This window comes from Lethenteron reissneri, chromosome 57 (genome assembly GCF_015708825.2).
Source record: "Lethenteron reissneri isolate LAM-NWPU_2019-01 chromosome 57, ASM1570882v1, whole genome shotgun sequence".
In the NCBI taxonomy this organism is placed as follows: Eukaryota; Metazoa; Chordata; class Hyperoartia; order Petromyzontiformes; family Petromyzontidae; genus Lethenteron; species Lethenteron reissneri.
Genome location: NC_083835.1, coordinates 2,266,640 through 2,285,146, shown reverse-complemented (window position 1 = coordinate 2,285,146; position 18,507 = coordinate 2,266,640). Strand labels below are relative to the sequence as shown.

Genomic DNA, 18,507 nt, shown 5'->3' with positions numbered 1-18,507 from the left:
TTTATAAACCGGTACATGGCCTCTCCTCGATCGACTCAACCTCAAGTGAGCGCCTCGGTCTGAGTGCGTACACATCGGCACCGTGGAGACAGAGATGCGGCCGGGTGCGCGGTGCCGGCTGCGCCATCCCCTCGTGCGTCGTGTCCTTCCTTCACAGGTCGCTCGCAACAACACTCTCGTGTAGGCTACGTGGAGGGACCTTTGCGCGTGTGTCTGTGTGCCGTCGCAGGCCAGATCTGCTTGTTCTACTTCGTGTACTTCTCCTTCCTGGGTGCCCTCTTCGCCTTCACCATGTGGGCCTTGGTGATGACGCTGAGCTACGAGTTGCCCAAGTACCAGGACCGTGTCGCCAGCCCTGGTGAGAATTTTGTGCCCAATTTTGTGACGTCCAGCTGGAAGCTATGCGCTTTTAAATCTAAATTTAAAATTATTTTCTTAAAACAGTTTTTTTTGTGTTTAGTTCGTTGTCCTTCCCCCTGCAACTCGGTTCGCTAGCACGGTTCGCTACGTACAGCGCGAAAGAAGTTCCACATACATCCTAAGAAAAAGCAATAGTGGCATAATTCAGCATCATGCTCCCAAAACAAATATTGACACTTGCATCCATCGTAATGCAGTCAAGGTTGAACTTTTATCAAATTCATGAAAAAGTTAGCACCCCCACCTTCTTGACAAACACTCTGCAGTGCGCATATACAATGTTGGCCACAGAGCCAGTCGTGAAAATCCCGCATTGCTATGGTGGAACACAATATTTTGATTTAAAGCTTTCGTGACTGCAGGGATTCATATTCTTGATTCTTTCGGTAAAGTCACGTAGAAGGAAAAAAGTAAAGTAATATAAATATAAAACAATAAAAATTCTTCTTCTTGGTTCTTTCAGTAAAGTCACGTAGAAGGGAAATTAAAAAATTAAAAAATAAAACATCGTAAAATAATATAATATAATTATTACCCTTCTACGTGACTTTACCGAAAGAACCAAGTAGATGAATCCCTGCAGTCACGAAAGCTTTAAATCGAAATAAAAATTATCACGGCGTTTCGACTGTAACACAAGCAATCATCATCAGGTGTGAAATCCACAGCATGAAAATTTGTTTTATATTTATATTATTTTATTATTTCCCTTCTACGTGACTTTACCGAAAAAAAACAAGAATATGAACACAATATTGTTTAAGTCTTTTGATTTCTTTACTGATCCCAAAGGTGCCATGATGATGATGATGCGGCGGAGTCAACCCTGGTCAGGATAAAAATTATTCTGCGCTACTGACCAAAATATATGCAGATTGTTGATGTTTGTTTAAATGTACAACCTTGGTCAATCAACTGCTGGATGAGGGTTTTCTCATGCCGTGCGGATCATGGGGGGTTACCTGACCTCGACACGCTGATCAGTGTCGGTTGGCGATGACGGGGAGCGTAGCCGTGGGAGCATAGACGTATAATACAACAGTGGCTTTTGTTGGACTGCCCTCTGCTGTGCACCACATAGCACCCCGCAGCCTAACAACAACTCTCGCTGTTACGGTAGTCGCCCATCCAAGCACTCTCCACACGCTCAAGCCTGCTCAGTTTCCGAGATCTGACGAACTCAGACAGCGTTCCGGATGATTTTGTCACGGCGCGCTGTTCGGTTACAGTACCGAAAGAACCAAGTAGATGAATCCCTGCAGTCACGAAAGCTTTAAATCGAAATAAAAATTATCACGGCGTTTCGACTGTAACACAAGCAATCATCATCAGGTGTGAAATCCACAGCATGAAAATTTGTTTTATATTTATATTATTTTATTATTTCCCTTCTACGTGACTTTACCGAAAAAAACAAGAATATGAACACAATATTGTTTAAGTCTTTTGATTTCTTTACTGATCCCAAAGGTGCCATGATGATGATGATGCGGCGGAGTCAACCCTGGTCAGGATAAAAATTATTCTGCGCTACTGACCAAAATATATGCAGATTGTTGATGTTTGTTTAAATGTACAACCTTGGTCAATCAACTGCTGGATGAGGGTTTTCTCATGCCGTGCGGATCATGGGGGGTTACCTGACCTCGACACGCTGATCAGTGTCGGTTGGCGATGACGGGGAGCGTAGCCGTGGGAGCATAGACGTATAATACAACAGTGGCTTTTGTTGGACTGCCCTCTGCTGTGCACCACATAGCACCCCGCAGCCTAACAACAACTCTCGCTGTTACGGTAGTCGCCCATCCAAGCACTCTCCACACGCTCAAGCCTGCTCAGCTTTCCGAGATCTGACGAACTCAGACAGCGTTCCGGATGATTTTGTCACAGGCGCGCTGTTCGGTTACAGTACGTTAATGGTGGTTTTCTGAATGATCGTATTAAACGGGGCGCACTTCACTCATGCACGGGGTACGAGCGCACGAAAGCGCTTTCACGCTGCGGGGAGCCATGGCGTGCCTTCTCATTGAGAGGGCCTAGACACGGAGGGGATCGCCTGTGAAAGGGAACACACAAATAAATCAGGGCTTGGCTTGGCATTGAGACCCAGCGGAGTCGTGCCTTTAACGGGGGTGGGGGGGCACGGGGGACTGCCTCTCCCCACGCTCTTCACTAAGAACCGCGGCGCGGTGCGGCCAGTTTCCAAAGCGAAACAACAAAAAAAAGCGGCGCCCTTCTGTTGAATAATGCATGCGGCACCGTTATTTCAACCCATTGCTTTTTTTTTTCGTTGAATTGACGAGCCCTTTCAAATGCAGGGGGAGGGTTAATTTATCAATTACATTTTTCGTTCGTTTCAGAAATCCTCACATAACCGCGAGTGTTTTGTGTTTGAAACAGTAGCACCGTTGTTTAGTAAATCGACCACAATTGAACAGAATATTATTCGCAAGCTGGCAAAAATCACCGCACAGCCATGAAATTACGTAACGCGTGTTTGTCCTCGGAAGTATTGAATTAGCGGTGCGGAAGTCGACGAGCGGCTGTCGGGGCAAAAAAAGGCATTTGCACTTTTTCAAATTGTCCCACGTTACGTTGGTTTGTGCCTCTAAGTTCTTGGCAACGTTCCGGTTAATTTGGACATTTTCAATAGATTGGGTCCCGAACAGCGACACAACTTCACACAAAAGTTTAGTTCACTTTGAACCATCTTCACGAGCGTTATTGTGTGTGTCCGCCCCCCCCCTTCCCCTTTTATTACGAACAGACGGACAGACCAAATGGATAAAGTCCTTCAGCCTTTGTTAAACATTGTTAATAACGGGCAATGAGATAAGAATGATTTCTCAACTGAAAGTTAAAATATGAAATCCAAATGCATCGTGGTTTTTTAGCAATCCTGCAGAAAGGAACCGGAAGTAGTGTTGAGCCGATGGAAGAGCCAAGCGAGCGGTGAGGAATCACAGCGCTCGCCGCTCAGCCAGCTTGCTAATGAATCGGTAGTTTTCCTCCGCACACTGTCGGCACGTTCTTACCATCTTAATCACCGTTCTCTGCGCGGCTCACCGACAAAACCTAACTTTTATTTTTTCTACTTAATCGCACATTCAGAATATAACCCGACACGGCCAATTAGCAAAAAAAAGTGTCACGTTGACAAAAGACAAATAGTTCACTACTTTAGCCCACCGGGCAATTCGCGAATTGCCCGATGATGCTGGATGTAATTACCAGCGAAACGTCGTACTCAAAAATCGTAAATGTTGTGGATTCACTCTTCAACACACCGGTGGGCTAAAGTAGTGAACTATTTTGTCTCTTGTCAACGTGACACTTTTTTTGCTGATTGGCCATGTCGGGTGGTGGAGGGTTACGACACATTTATAAATAACGCGATCTAACCCAATAACGTTTATCATGAATAATATCGGTCGCGAAAGCCTGCTACGTGTTAAACTGAGAATATAACCCCTTTCCGGCGGTCGCTCGCTTGTACCACGCTTTCTGGGGGCCTGGTGCTACATTCCGTCATGTGGCCCCTACCCAGGAGTTCCCATTTCTTTAGATTGAAAGGGAGGTCTGGTGACTTCCTATCGGGAGCTGTCAAGTTGCACTGTAGTGGTCCCCAGCCTCGACTGCCGAAAACATGGACATTAACAAAGAAAACGGACAATAGCTGAGAAGCGTGCAAAGACGCGTGGATTTTGGGACAATGCTGAGAGACAGGAAACGGCACTCATGGATTCTTCTTGATATGCAAATTCATTTGTCAAGGCGCTCTTCCCCCTCCAACCCAGCTTAAATAGACGCTCCAAGCCAGGGGTGTTTCATTCAGACTCTGTCTTCTCGACAGATCTGTTCTCCACCTGAGGACGGCTGCTTGCGTTGTGGCCGAAACGTCGTGAGAATTATTTTACTATGTTTTATTTTTATTATTTATTATTTCCTTTCCACATGACTTTACCGAAAGAACCAAGAAGATTCGAGAGCAAGCACAAGTTGGAGTCCTACATTTTGACTGTTCATGGAAATAAAGTGGCCATGGGGGCTGCTTCAGTCCTCCAACGTGACCATTCTGAGCCCACGGCGTTCTTTCCGTATTTCTTGTTGGAGATAATTACAGCCACGCGCTCGATTACCTCTGCTCGTTTCTGCAGGTCTGATGATCCGGCCCAGGGCTCCGCTGTTCGAAATTAACTTCATGAGCAACTCTCTGGAGTCGTACGAGCCCTACGTGAACTCCATCAACGATCTCCTGAGCAGTGAGTGCTTTGGCGGGAACGAGCGCCCTCCGCGTGCGCCGCGGGAGTCTCATTCATCCACATTCATAATCAACGTAATTGGTCCTGTCTGTCTGTCTGTCTCTCTGTCTGTCTGTCTCTCTGTCTGTCTGTCTGTGGGAGTCTCATTCATCCACATTTATAATAAACGTAACTGGTCTGTCTGTCACTTCTTGAGTTGTTGCTCTAGAGACTGGGAGATCGTTGGTCGACGTGCGGTATCCGGATTGACGGCATTCGTTGTGAATTCTCACTGAACAGGGTGGGCCACGAGGGGGCTGCCACCTTCCACTCTGGTGGTCTGTCTGTGAGGCTCTGTGTCAGTCACAGAACTCACTTGGGAAATCTTTGTCCTGTAGAGTTGAGTCGGGACTCATTCTGACTGGAACTAACCAGTGACCAATGGTATCGCTGATGAACTTACGTACAGCTTGTGATCCTCGGCTTAAAAACTCACCAGACATTTTCACCATCCTAATGTCGTGGATTTGTATTACAAAACATTAAGTAATAATAGATCAAGCTCGAATCATAGATACGGCTATGCACAATGTCGTCCCGAGGTGTTTTATGTATTATGTTGAACTTATTTCGCACGGTACATAGCCAACCGTGCTAATTGGAGCTGTTCATTAACTGTAAAACTCTCACTTCATTTAGGAAATGAAAACATCAAAAAGTTGTGGGGAGCAAGGGATCCAAATGCCCAAAACGCCAAGTGACCAGCAGCAAACAGCACGATCAAAGTTTGCAATAGATAAGAGTTCACAGGTTTTTTTTTTTTAACGAGCAAGATTTATAAACTTGGGACAATGGGAGGGAATTCCAAATTGTAGAGGTGCGAGGGAAGAAGCAGAAAGTGAGGTGTTGTGGCCTGCAGTGCAGTGAGTCGGTGGGTGAATCGGTGAGCGTGTGGTTGTGATCCAGTGTAGTCTAAACAGACTGTTGGGTCAAGTGCTGTTAGTGAGCACCTATGAAGACCGGCACGGCAGACGAGGGGGTAGATGGCCAATACCACGCACGGCCGCCTTTGTCTCCCCAGTAGTGATGTTCACACACCAGGTACTCATTTTGAGGCTGAGTCGACCTAGAGAAGGCCCAGGACCGGTTCACATAATCGTCATTGGTGGCCGTGAGACGGGAATTGAACTCGCTCGCCGGGTTCGGAGGTCAGCGCGCTAACCGCTACAACTACTGCACACGCGCACACGCGCGCGCGTACCCATTTGCCCAGCTGCCTTGCGAATGCCCTCCCGATGCGTGCACCCCGCCCCCGCCCCTCCCCAGGCTACCCAAACACCTCCGAAAACTTCTGCGACGCGGGGCTGTACCGCGACGAGCAGGCCGGCGCCGGGCAGCCGGGCCGCGTGCCCCTCATGTGCCCGTTCTCCCGCAAAGACCTGGGGCTCTGCTCCGGCCTCGAAGACCCCATGTACGGCTTCACGAGTGGCACGCCTTGCGTGCTGCTCAAGATGAACCGGGTACAGGGCACAGCGCCCGCACGGCGCCCCCACACCCCTGTGACCCTGAGCCCCTGCGCGTCGTGCGACCACCGCCGTTGCATGCGCAATGCTCTCAGCGTTAGGTCTTAGGCCCAGTGGTTGTCAACCTTTTTTGGCTACTTGACCCCCTTGTTGAAATTTGTTTCAAGCTATGTTACCCCCCCCACTGCCCCCACCATGCCTTGCCCGACCCAGTGCGGTTCTTTGGTTACCGTATGGATTTGCGATGTTATCGTAGTTATTTTAAGTTGGCAGATTCACACGTGATTATTCGCCAACGACTCTCACGTGTGGTAGAATTTCACACCCTTTTATAAATCAGCTCACGTACCCCCGGGGGGGGGAGGGGGGTGGGAGTCCGCTTACCTCCAGTTGAAAAACCATTGGCCTAGACCACTAACTCAAGATATTTGATGACACCCACAATGCCGTGCAGCTCACGGGCAGCAGGAACGTACCACTTCCTGTACATTTGCGAGCCACCTTTGGACGCGCCGTACGTTTACCGCCAATGTTTCTCTTCTGCAGATAATCGGTTTCAAGCCGGGAAACCACACGAATCCGGTGAAAGTCACCTGCGACGGGAAGGTAAAACTCACGCCACGGAACTTGTCACCGCTGGAGAAATCGCTCTGACCCGGTCTCCCTGAGTGCACCTGACCTCGCCAGGCCTCAGAAGCTACGCCGCGGTTGAGCCTGGTTAGCGCTCGGATGGCGGGCCGCCTCGGAAAATCAGCTGTTGTAGGTTTTGGGCTGTGAATTGGCCAGGGGACAACGGGAGTTTGTAAATTAATTGTACAATACGTGTTAAACTGTACAATATGTGTGGAGCTTTGAGTGTTGCTCCCATCGAATACAGTGGGGATTTCTCCGCATTCACCAGATTCCTGCCACACGCCAAACACTCGTTAGCAAAGTAGGCCAAACTTCTAGATTTGAAGTTTTCGTGACTGCAAGGATCCATACGTTTTGTTTTTTTCGGTAAAGTCACGTAGGTAAAAAAATAAAATTAATTAAAATGAAAACAACTAAATTAAATCACTTTTCATTTTAATTTATTTTATTTTTTACCTACGTGACTTTACCGAACAAACCAAAAAGTTTCGGCCAAACTTCCCAATTGTGAGGGACTCTCCTGGAGACTCGGTCCAGCTCTTACTGGGTAAGTAAACCGCTGAGCGCGGAGCACTGTGAGTCTGGCTATCGTCGGCGGCCAGTGGTGAGTGCTTTCTGAAGCAGCCCTCGGTCCAGCCCATCACAAGCCCGTAACTGCCCGGAGTGGTAAAGTATGGACCCTACTACCCCCTCGACCCAACGTGGCATAACATTCATCCCATCAATCATCCCATCAGTGGGGGTTTTATGAAGGTGCTGTAAATAAACTCATTGTGAATAATATTTCCTTAGAAAAATATCTAGAAATATTGATATGTGTATCGAATAATGTAAGTTGTGGTTGTAATTTTTTTTCTTCTTATTTTATTGTTGTTGTTGCGCTAATTTACACATCAAGAATCTGCCCATCATCATCACCAAAATTGTCATTCGCATTATAATCATCATCATCATCACAATTGTCACGATCGTCGCAGTCGTTATCATTGCATCAAACGACCTACACCGTCAATATCATCATCACCATCGTTACTAATCACATCACCATTCACATCGTCATCATTGACATCACCATCACCGCTAACATTAACAGCATCATCACCCAAGCCAGTGGTGTGAGTGTCACGTTTGTGGTGGTTGTCTCGGTGAGTGCATTAAGGGGAGCGGTGATGTAGCGGTTAGCGCGCTGCGCTACAAACCCGGACACCCGAGTTCGATTCCCGCTAACGGCCAACCCCAGTAACGATTATTTGAACTGGTCCTGAGCCTCCCCTAGGTGGACTCAGCCTCAAATGAGTACCTAGTGCGGTGTGTAAATATCGCCACTAGTAAGACAAAGGCGGCCGGGCGTGGTATTAGCCTGCCACCCCTTCGTGTGCCATGCCAGCCTTCGTAAGTGCTCGCTAACAGCACTTGCCCCAAAAGTCTGTTAAAGGCTGTACTGGGGATCTTTGTTTTTTTCGCATCGAGATGAGGTGAGCGGTGAGTGCACAAGTGAGTGTTGTGAGTAGTGGCAGCTAGCGGTGAGTATTGGTGAGGGGTTTGCGAGCCTTTATTCTTGTTTTTCAATCTCTACTGCTCCGATGTTACAGAAAGAAGAACAGCAGCATCTTTTGGGAGACATCGAGTTCTTCCCAAACGACATTTTCGACCCCATGTACTTCCCGTACTACGGCAAAGTCCTCGACGTGAGTACGCAGCGGCCGCTTGGAGTGCGACCAAATCACCTAGAGCGCCGTGCCATATCTTGTCAAGGCTTCACAAGCTGAGCCTGAACAGTGCCTGGATGTCGCGTATGCATGTTGAACTTGTCTTGCACCGTACGTAGCCAACCGTGCTAATCGGAGGTGCGGGGAAGGACAACAAACTATGGGTCTCTGTGTGAGTCTGTGTGTGTCTGTGTCTGAGTTTATGGGCCTCTGTGTGAGTCTATGGGTCTCTGTGTGAGTCTGTGTGTGTCTGTGTCTGAGTTTATGGGCCTCTGTGTGAGTCTATGGGTCTGTGTCTGAGTCTAAGGGTCTCTGTGTGAGTCTATGGGTCTCTGTGTGAGTCTATCGGTCTCTGTGTGAGTCTATGGTTCTCTGTGTGAGTCTATGGGTCTCTGTGTGAGTCTATGGGTCTCTGTGTGAGTCTAAGGGTCTCTGTGTGAGTCTAAGGGTCTCTGTGTGAGTCTAAGGGTCTCTGTGTGAGTCTATGGGTCTCTGTGTGAGTCTATGGGTCTCTGTGTGAGTCTATGGGTCTCTGTGTGAGTCTATGGGTCTCTGTGTGAGTCTGTGTGTGTCTGTGTCTGAGTTTATGGGCCTCTGTGTGAGTCTAAGGGTCTCTGTGTGAGTCTATGGGTCTCTGTGTGAGTCTATGGGTCTGTGTCTGAGTCTATGGGTCTGTGTCTGAGTCTAAGGGTCTCTGTGTGAGTCTATGGGTCTCTGTGTGAGTCTATGGGTCTCTGTGTGAGTCTAAGGGTCTCTGTGTGAGTCTATGGGTCTCTGTGTGAGTCTATGGGTCTCTGTGTGAGTCTATGGGTCTCTGTGTGAGTCTATGGGTCTCTGTGTGAGTCTGTGTGTGTCTGTGTCTGAGTTTATGGGCCTCTGTGTGAGTCTAAGGGTCTCTGTGTAAGTCTATGGGTCTGTGTCTGAGTCTAAGGGTCTCTGTGTGAGTCTGTGTGTATCTGTGTCTGAGTCTAAGGGTCTCTGTGTGAGTCTATGGGTCTCTGTGTGAGTCTAAGGGTCTCTGTGTGAGTCTGTGTGTATCTGTGTCTGAGTCTAAGGGTCTCTGTGTGAGTCTGTGTGTATCTGTGTCTGAGTCTAAGGGTCTCTGTGTGAGTCTATGGGTCTCTGTGTGAGTCTATGGGTCTCTGTGTTAGTCTGTGGGTCTCTGTGTGAGTCTATGGGTCTGTGTCTGAGTCTAAGGGTCTCTGTGTGAGTCTATGGGTCTCTGTGTGAGTCTGTGTGTGTCTATGTCTGAGTTTATGGGTCTCTGTGTGAGTCTATGGGTCTCTGTGTGAGTCTGTGTGTGTCTATGTCTGAGTTTATGGGTCTCTGTGTGAGTCTGTGTGTATCTGTGTCTGAGTCTATGTCCGCGGGCCGTGGTGTGCGGTGTGTCAGTTCAAGAGCCCCGGTTGTGTTCCCGTTGTGCGTGCAGGGCACGTACACGCAGCCGCTGGTGGCCGCGCGCTTCCTGAACCTCACACACGACACCCCCGTGTCCATCGAGTGCCGCCTGGAGGGCAACGGCATCGTCAACAAGCACGAGCGCGACCGCTTCCTGGGCCGCATTGCCTTCACGTTCACCGTCAGCTCATAGCGCCCACCACCCTCCCTCCTCATGCTGCTCTCCCCCCCCCCCCGCTCACCTCGCTCTGCCACCGTCACATTCTCGCTCTCCCTCCTCCCGGCCCGCCTGTCCCATCGGCCCGCCCGCCCACCCGCCAGTCGACTTAGCCGCTACCGCACCTTCTTTAGCGGCCGGTACGCGCGCACTTGAGATTTCTCTGAGCGACGGGGCGCGACTGGATGCCGACCGTCATTCAAAATCGTCGTCCTCCACCCACCCCCACTTCTAATTGGCGATTTGCCCTGACCCGCAACCTGAAACGCCTCGCCGAAACCTAACAGCCATGGTCCACTGGAGGCACGTTTATGGCGCCTGTCCCCGGCAGCGTTTCCCATAGTCGTGTGATCTATTTGCCAAACATGCGAACAAACGGAGCTCTTCCTAGCGGGCAACTGGGATGGAAACTTCCACTTGAGATCCCAGATAGAGGTCACGTGACTGCCTTGACGCAGGGCTCTATTCTCTTGAGGCACGGGCAGCTTCAAGCCAAGGCGTGAGTGGCATCTGGGGAGGAGAGAGAGAGAGAGGGGGGGAAGTCTTCTGCTTGATTGCTTTTGTGGTATCGACCGAGTGGCTGGCAACAATGGACTGCATCAAGGAATGAGTCGCTCCCTCCATTCTGCTGCCCACCAAGTTGCCATCGTCTCCCCTGGTTAATGCGATGATTGCCGGCAACGATTGCCCGAAACTAACTCTGGAGTGGATCATGGCCTTTATGAAAGCATTTGAGGGCACGGTTTGGTATTTTGACGTGCGGTACATAGAAATAAAACTTAACATTTTTTTAGTATATAACTAAACCGTCGAAACACAATATACGCACATTTGCATTTTAAAAATGTATAATCATTTCATTTTTATTGAGCAATTACATTTTATGACGTCGTATCTGAGCCAACCGCAACTGTACACCCGAATATAGCTTCCCATCGTCATCAAACACTGCCTTATGACTGCACCTCACATTAGCACGGTTGACTATGTACGGTGTGAAAGAAGTTAAACACACATACGCAGTCTATGGCAGTTGAGCAGAAGGGATTAGCGTTAATTCTCTGCTTAAATTTTCCGCAGTATATTTGGCAATACCATCGACAGCCAATTAGTAAGCTTATTTTACGTAAACAAAACATGCCAATTAGTTACTAGCTCACCACACCGGTGTGTTGTAGAGTAAATCCAAAATTCGCCCTCATTCATCCCACCAGGGTCGCAAACGGCTACCCGTACCCAGCCGGGTACGGGTAGCCGTTCCCTACCCGTACCCGTACCCTACCCGAAATGAGTGACAAACGGCTACTCACCAGTGACCGTAGCCGGGTATCGGGTAGGGTACGGGTATCGGGTACCCGGTTGCGACCTCTGGTAGCCGACGAGTGCGGGCTAAGATGCTCGTGGCGTTTTATCGATAAAAGCGTCGCTCTGCGCGGCCGTTTCGAATGGGGGCAGCCCCCCGTCGCGTAGCTGGAGGCCGTGCGAAATTAAATCACGGGGACCGATGTTTGCCCCCCCCCCCCTCCACCTCTCGAGGAAGCGGCAATTGTGCCCAGAGAGATTTTCCACCCTCGGTGTTGGCAGGTCGGGTTGGGCCGATTGTGCTGCTGCTGCTGCGTTTCTATCGGCTGGTCCTTGTCATCTCAGAAACCTGTTGCTTGATCTCGCGCTTTCAAAACTCATTTCCTGCGAACTGCTTTCTTTTTGTTCATGTTGTCCTTCCCCCGCACCTCCCGATTAGCACGCTTGGCTACGTGCGGTGCGAACGAAGTCCAACGTGCACAAGCACAAACCCCACCCTTATGTGCCTGGCGCTCGCATATTTAAAGTCCCGTCTGTGTGACGCGGTGCGTAACCCTGTTTAGCCCCGTCTGTAATACGTACCTAAACTGTATATCAGTATGTTGCTGTCAAGTACCATCGGCTGCATTTACACTAGGGCATCGGCGCTTACCACTTCAGTTTCCAGTCGAAACGGAAGCGGTCAGCGCGAACTGCGTCTCGTTTTTACACTTCTCGAGCAAAGCCAGCGTCCCCCCCCCCCCACCACCCCCGCCCTCGTGCGCCAACCTCGTCTTGAAGAAACGAGAGACGCGTACGACGATTGTCACAGGCGGAACTCGCCGTCGGGATCGTGCGCCAGCCGTTCCTCCAGGCGATGGGGGTTTTGTGGTGGGGGGCATTGCCAGAGGGATGGGGTCAGGGGAACGGTCACGCTCACTCGTGAACCGGCGGCTATGGATTCCGAAATGCCATGATGCACTCGGGCAATTTTTGGGAAATTGTCCCTGGCGGTTGTCACCGACGAGGAGGGTTTCCACCGCTTGAGGTGATATGAAATGGCGTAACAACCTCGATGTGCACACGTAATGTTGCAGATTTCAACTTGCTGCACGAAAGGAGAGCACTTAAGTGCAACAAACCGCTTGAGTTGATATTAAATGGCGTAACAACCTCGATGTGCACACGTAATGTTGCAGATTTCAACTTGCTGCACGAAAGGAGAGCACTTAAGTGCAACAAACTGGGACATGTTGTTGGAAGATAATCGGACTGTAAAAATCGATTTGCCAGGGCTTTTAGTGACCTGGTTAGGACTGACAGATGTCACGGGACAGCAGCTACCTCAACTAGAGGACGATCCTGAGAAAACCAGGACAGGTGGCAAGCCAATTTGAAACACATTTCCGCTTAGCAACTATGTTTTTCTTATGGCCGCAACAATCGTGTTTCGTGTCGAGGGGTGGCGAGCGAGCCAGCGGACGGATTTAGGAGTAGCCTCGTTAATATCTAAAATTCTGCCGGCAGACGATGGAAGCGGCCAGTCGCGTTACTGTGTGACACGTGGTTTGAGATTGATGACCGCGGTCATACTCTGGGCCATTCTTAACTTTTCCATCGGCAGAGGAAACGCGACGGTCTTCCTACACCGCAGCTGGTATTGATTACCATTCAATCAATACCAGACCATGGCTAACTTGGTCTGGTATTGTTTGACAGAAGCTCCGTCCAGCCAGCGAAAACAGAATTTGTGGAAGAGTGTGCATTATGATTGACAACCGTCGGTCTACACCCGCAGGGGTGGGGAACCTTTTTTCTGCCAAGGGCCATTTGGATATTTATAACATCATTCGCGGGCCATACAGAATTGTCAACTTAAAAATTTGACCGTTATATTTGGTTTTAATCAACTCGCCCCTAATGCGATGGCTGGAACTGCTTCTCTTTGGCGAGGCGTGTGATGTTAGCTGGCTATTGATGATGTTGCTACTCGCAACTGCTTTTCCAGGTTTGCTCCTAGATTTATTGAATTTCGAGTCCCGCCTGCGGTTGCCTTGGCAGGGCCACGCCAAATGATTTCGCGGGCCTCATACGGCCCGCGGGCCGGACGTTCCCCACCCCTGGTCTAGAGTCACAAGCCTCGGGGTTAGTGGTGTGACCTCTGCCTACGATCTGATTGGAAGTTGCCAGTCACCCACGAGGGCGGTGGGGAGGGCAGCGATTGGTGTGGCGACTATGACGATAGCAGCCGGCGTCTGCCATCGATTTGGTCAAGTGCATCATGGGCTTAACAGAATCTACGAAGAAAAGAATTTGTTCAGAACTGAATGTTAGTTTAGTTCTAACTACTGTGTTCGGAATAAACTCCCTAGTGTAAACACAGCTGTAGTGTGGATTTTTAAATTTAATATATTACTCCAGTGGGTTTTAAAAAACTGCATCAATGTATCAATGTCCCCTGCGTTAAATCCAAACGGAATCTCATTGTTGGACAGACCCAACAAATGTCACGTTTAACATCTAAACACTGTCATGTATTTGTGTTGTTGTTGTTTAAAGGTTGGGTTTGTGAGGATGCGCTTATGTTCAGTCCAAACACCTTCAGCGACTTGGCATGAATGTGAACTTTTTAGTCGGGGACAGGTTGGTGAATGTGGATTTGACAGCCAGTACAGTATCGTAAAACACACGAGCATTTGAATGCACTGCTATTAAGTTACCGTCATATTCAGAGTTATCAAACTTGGCGTGCACGCCGCACTGCACGTATATTTTAAGCCGTAGCGACTCCAGTCTTTAATGTCGTCAGATCCCCAAAATCCAAGGTGGAGTTGAATGGCGAGCGAGCGCATGAGTAAATGTCAAATTCTCCAAGGGGGCAACGGTAGCTTCGAAAACCTGTGCATGAAGTGGAACTCACTGAGCCCAGCTTGCGTTCAGCTACCCGGCCCACAATGATCAAGGGTCATAGTGCTGTAAGAAGTAAACAATATGTTAATATCACTTTTTTTTTAATCTTTAAAACTATTTTGTATTTAACCAGGTAAGACCCACTGAGCTGTTGAGCACTTTTTCAGAAGCGAACCAGCCACGAATTAAAGTTCAACGAAGTGGCTTATCATCACGCTGGAAATGTATAGCAGCCAAATACTCTAAATGCGTGATGTTCATTCGAAATGTGGAGGGGAAAAACCGGAGCACCCGGAGAAAAATCCACGCCACCACAGGGAGAGAGATAAACACGCAAACTATAAATATACAGCAGCAGGCGTCAGGGTCGAGGAACGAACCTACAACCTCCTGTATACCAGGCGAGATAGTTAACATCTCCTAGCCACTGCAGCGCCCCAATACTGCAGTGCTGCCTGCCGCGTGGTCAGCAAAATGCTCCGTGTCATCTTGCTGGTTAGGAAATTAATTAAAGCAAAGTGCCAGGACGAAATATGCATCAATTACTTTAGAAGTAATTGGTTGTTTTCATTCACGTTTAGTTTGTTTAAGCAGCAGGGTGATAACTCTAGAGACCGGAATAGTTTTATTTGCAAGAATGACCTGGAGAAGATAATTTGGGCATCAAAGATGTTGACATCTGCATACATCTCGATAATGTATTTTTTTAAACACTGTATCCACCACACCTTGTACTTGATTGAGGGCTTTTTTGGAATGAAATATCAGCTCGCCAGTATATTGTAGTCATTGATTTTATATATGAAACCTCACAGATGTGCCCACGACACAAATATAAAAAGTTGCTTGCATCAATGAGCTGCGGGTAGCTGCAGGTGTCAACACGTGTGTTAACACGTGTGTCAACACGTGTGCGTCGTATTCGATAACTCTGAAGGACAAATGGTTGGTTAACAGCTTATGTATATGACTGTCATTTTATTTTTGCGTGACCTCAGTGGCAATGTGGTGATGTTCGTCAGTTAAATTAGCCGGTGGACAGGTGAGAATCTGGTTTGGGAAGACGTGTACGATCTCTATTTTCATTCTTACCAATTACAGTGACACTCCAGTCATCTGTCTATCTGTTACTTGGATCTCCCTGCTCGATCCAAACATCGATTGGCACAAAATCAAATGATCCACGCGACAATCCCTCCAAGTTGAGCCATGGCACGGATACGAAGGTCCGGATGTGATGGAAAATTCATCCTAATATCATCCACCTCTAGGACCGTCCGCACCCCCCCAATCCAATCCGATAATAGGATTTCAACTTTTAAAAACAATCCCAGTTCTATTGACATCCGTGCAGTTGCCTCCAGGTACATGCAAGAGGCACGCCTATGGAAAGTTCAAGAATGATATTGCAGGGAAATTGCCTAGCAAGTATCCGTCTCTAATCTAAAACTCGTTGCACACATTGAAGCGGGATTTAATTGTCCAGTGGGGCTCCCAAGATCTGAACCCGGGACCTGTGGGTTTGTTTTACATGCGACAACAGTAATTGAAGGCGATAGTGGAGTACTCCTGGAGGTTTGAACACTGCGTGGAGCGAGCACCAAACAGACGTCAGCGTCTCTCCCAAGTCGGATTCAAGTCTGGCAAAAATGGTCAAATATGGTGTCAAAAATGGCCAAACTACTTTGCTTTTTTTTAAACATTATTAAAACCCCACGGCATTGAAACGTCGTTTTACCTTGTTTTTATTTTTTTGTTGTTTAGAAATTGTTAGTATGTGACGGTCCTATCATGGGCCTAATTTGACGAAGGGGAGAGGAAAGTAAACCGTAAACGGTTGTTTGTATTAACACTTAAAAAAAGTCCCGAAATTTTGGATTAAGTGACGCAAATAATGTTTAACAAAGTGGGAGTGGGAAATAAATAAACTGTGGGTGTTCTCATCCATCTGCGTGATGTGACGCTGCGTTTGTGATTTTTTTTCCCCGTTTGTCTTCTATAAAGAACTAAACTTTTTATTTTATTTTACCAGGTAAGGCCAACTGAGCTACATAAAATAGCTCCTTTTCCGAAGCAAGCTGCCTATCGCAAATTCTATCTCGACAGAGTTGCTTATCGCGTGGACATTTATAGCGGCAGCCAAATGCCCTAAACGCGTGATGTCGATTCTAAATATGGAGAGGGAAAAACCGGAGGATCAGGAGAAAAATCCACGCGACCACGGGGAGAGAGACACGCAAACTCCAAACATACAGCAGCAGGCGCCTCGGGGTCGGGATCGAAACCGACAAACCTTCTGTACACCAGGCGAGGTAGTTAACATCTACGCCTTTCAAGTTGTGGTCAATGAACCCTTCACACTGCGAATCGCACGAGATTCACGATCCGAATCGCAGCGGCACACTGGGACAGCGTCACGAGAACTCGGTCGACGAGATTGGCATCGCTAAAGTCGAGCGTCTGACTGGAGCACTTCGCGTTTCATTGGACTGGCTAGCGGTCGCGAGGTTTTGATTGCCGTTGGGGCATTTAAATAAGTATAACCCGTAAAAACTAAGTTTTTCACTATAAATCCTTTATATGCGTGGCGGCTAGAGTCATCTCGTCCTCTGGCTTGAGATGGCTGCCACCTATGGGTCAGATGATTGCATTGCCAGTATTAAGCAATTGGTAATTAAATATATTTTTGTCCTAAAAAGTGTAAAATTTAGGAATTTTTTTCCACGAACATTGTCACGCACGAGTCTGTGTGGAAAATGTCAGCTCGATTGGATCACGGGAAGTGGGTTAAAAAACGACCGAAAGATTTGCACGGTCCTAAGCAAGCACGCAAGCAAGCGAACTTAATATAAAGGATTTAAAAAAGGAGCTTCCTGGAAGTGTTTCAAGGTCGTAAGCACAAACCGAGAGCGTTATGGTCAGCGTTAGGGCTGGGGCCAGTGTCGGCTTTTGGGGGAGCGTTGGTCCAGGGTTTACGGCTATTGTTCGGGCTGTTGTTAGTACGGATATGCTAGAGCAGTGCTTCTTAAAGCTTTACTTACTGCAGCCTTGCACCCTTTGTTTCTCAATTGTAAATAATTTTAAAATGTTAATGAACACGTAAGTTGGATGATATAATGTAAATTTCGATTTAAAGCTTTCGTGACTGCAGGGATTCATCTTCTTGGTTCTTTCGGTAAAGTCACGTAGAAGGGAAATAATAAAATAATAAAAATAAACAACATAATACAAATGAAAATAAATAAATTTTATTATGTTGTGAGAATTTTATTTTATTATGTTTTATTTTTCGTATTTTATTATTTCCCTTCTACGTGACTTTACCGAAAGAACCAAGAAGATGAAATAATGTAGTTGTACTGACGTGCTCGTGCTTACTTTGTGTTCGATAATTTACCTTCTAAAAATAAAACTGGAATATCTCGCACCCCCAGGGGGTGCGTGCACTCCAGGTTAAGAGCCACCGTGCAAGACCATCCAGTAGATTGCGTTGGGTAAGTTTCGATTTAAAGCTTTCGTGACTGCAGGGATTCATCTTCTTGGTTCTTTCGGTAAAGTCACGTAGAATGGAAATAATAAAAGAAATAACCAAAAATCTTTTATTTTTATTTTATTTCCATTTTACGTGACTTTACTGAAAGAACCAAGAAGATGCGTTGGGTAAGTTTAGGAGCTATACTCGGGTGCAACGGAGCGCACAATTAGATCCCATAAATGCCACCCGCAGATTGTTATGCGCGAACGCCGCTCGTTTCTGCAGACTAACAAAAGTTGTTCGAGTGACCAGGAGATTCACCAAACTTCTTTACACGCGGCACCGACAGTTTAACCGTGAATTCAAATCGAGTGTCTGAGGGCCTGCCACAGGACGGACGGAGTTCAATTTCAAACCGAGCCGGAGCGCGTAGAGGTGAATCCGTGTGAATAATGAAGTTCTCAGACATAATTCGACTTTCAAATATATACATGTAAATAAATCACAAAATTGTCCGCAACACAAAATAAATGTTTAGAAAACGTTTATTGTTGACGCCACACACACACACCCTGGTCGTCAAGTGTATTCAATTGCGTACATATTGCAATGTGGCAGGTACAAAACATGCTCGCATCACCGCACACCACACGCGCACTCACTCCCCTTGTTCCACTTGCGCCCGTTCACTTATCGTTCT

The 18,507-nt window shown here is 47.7% G+C and overlaps 1 protein-coding gene across 1 annotated transcript in view; it reads left to right on the top strand.

Annotated features, from left to right (window-relative positions):
• LOC133357347 (sodium/potassium-transporting ATPase subunit beta-3-like) overlaps positions 1-15,043 on the top strand; it is a 39,980-nt gene extending 24,937 nt beyond the window's left edge. The window contains exons 4-9 of the mRNA XM_061575253.1: positions 230-358; positions 4,578-4,682; positions 5,988-6,181; positions 6,731-6,790; positions 8,410-8,505; positions 9,956-15,043. Of these exons, the coding sequence (XP_061431237.1) occupies positions 230-358; positions 4,578-4,682; positions 5,988-6,181; positions 6,731-6,790; positions 8,410-8,505; positions 9,956-10,117 (746 nt within the window). The 3' untranslated portion in view covers positions 10,118-15,043. The remainder of the gene's footprint in view (positions 1-229; positions 359-4,577; positions 4,683-5,987; positions 6,182-6,730; positions 6,791-8,409; positions 8,506-9,955) is intronic.
• Positions 15,044-18,507: the final 3,464 nt, after the last annotated feature.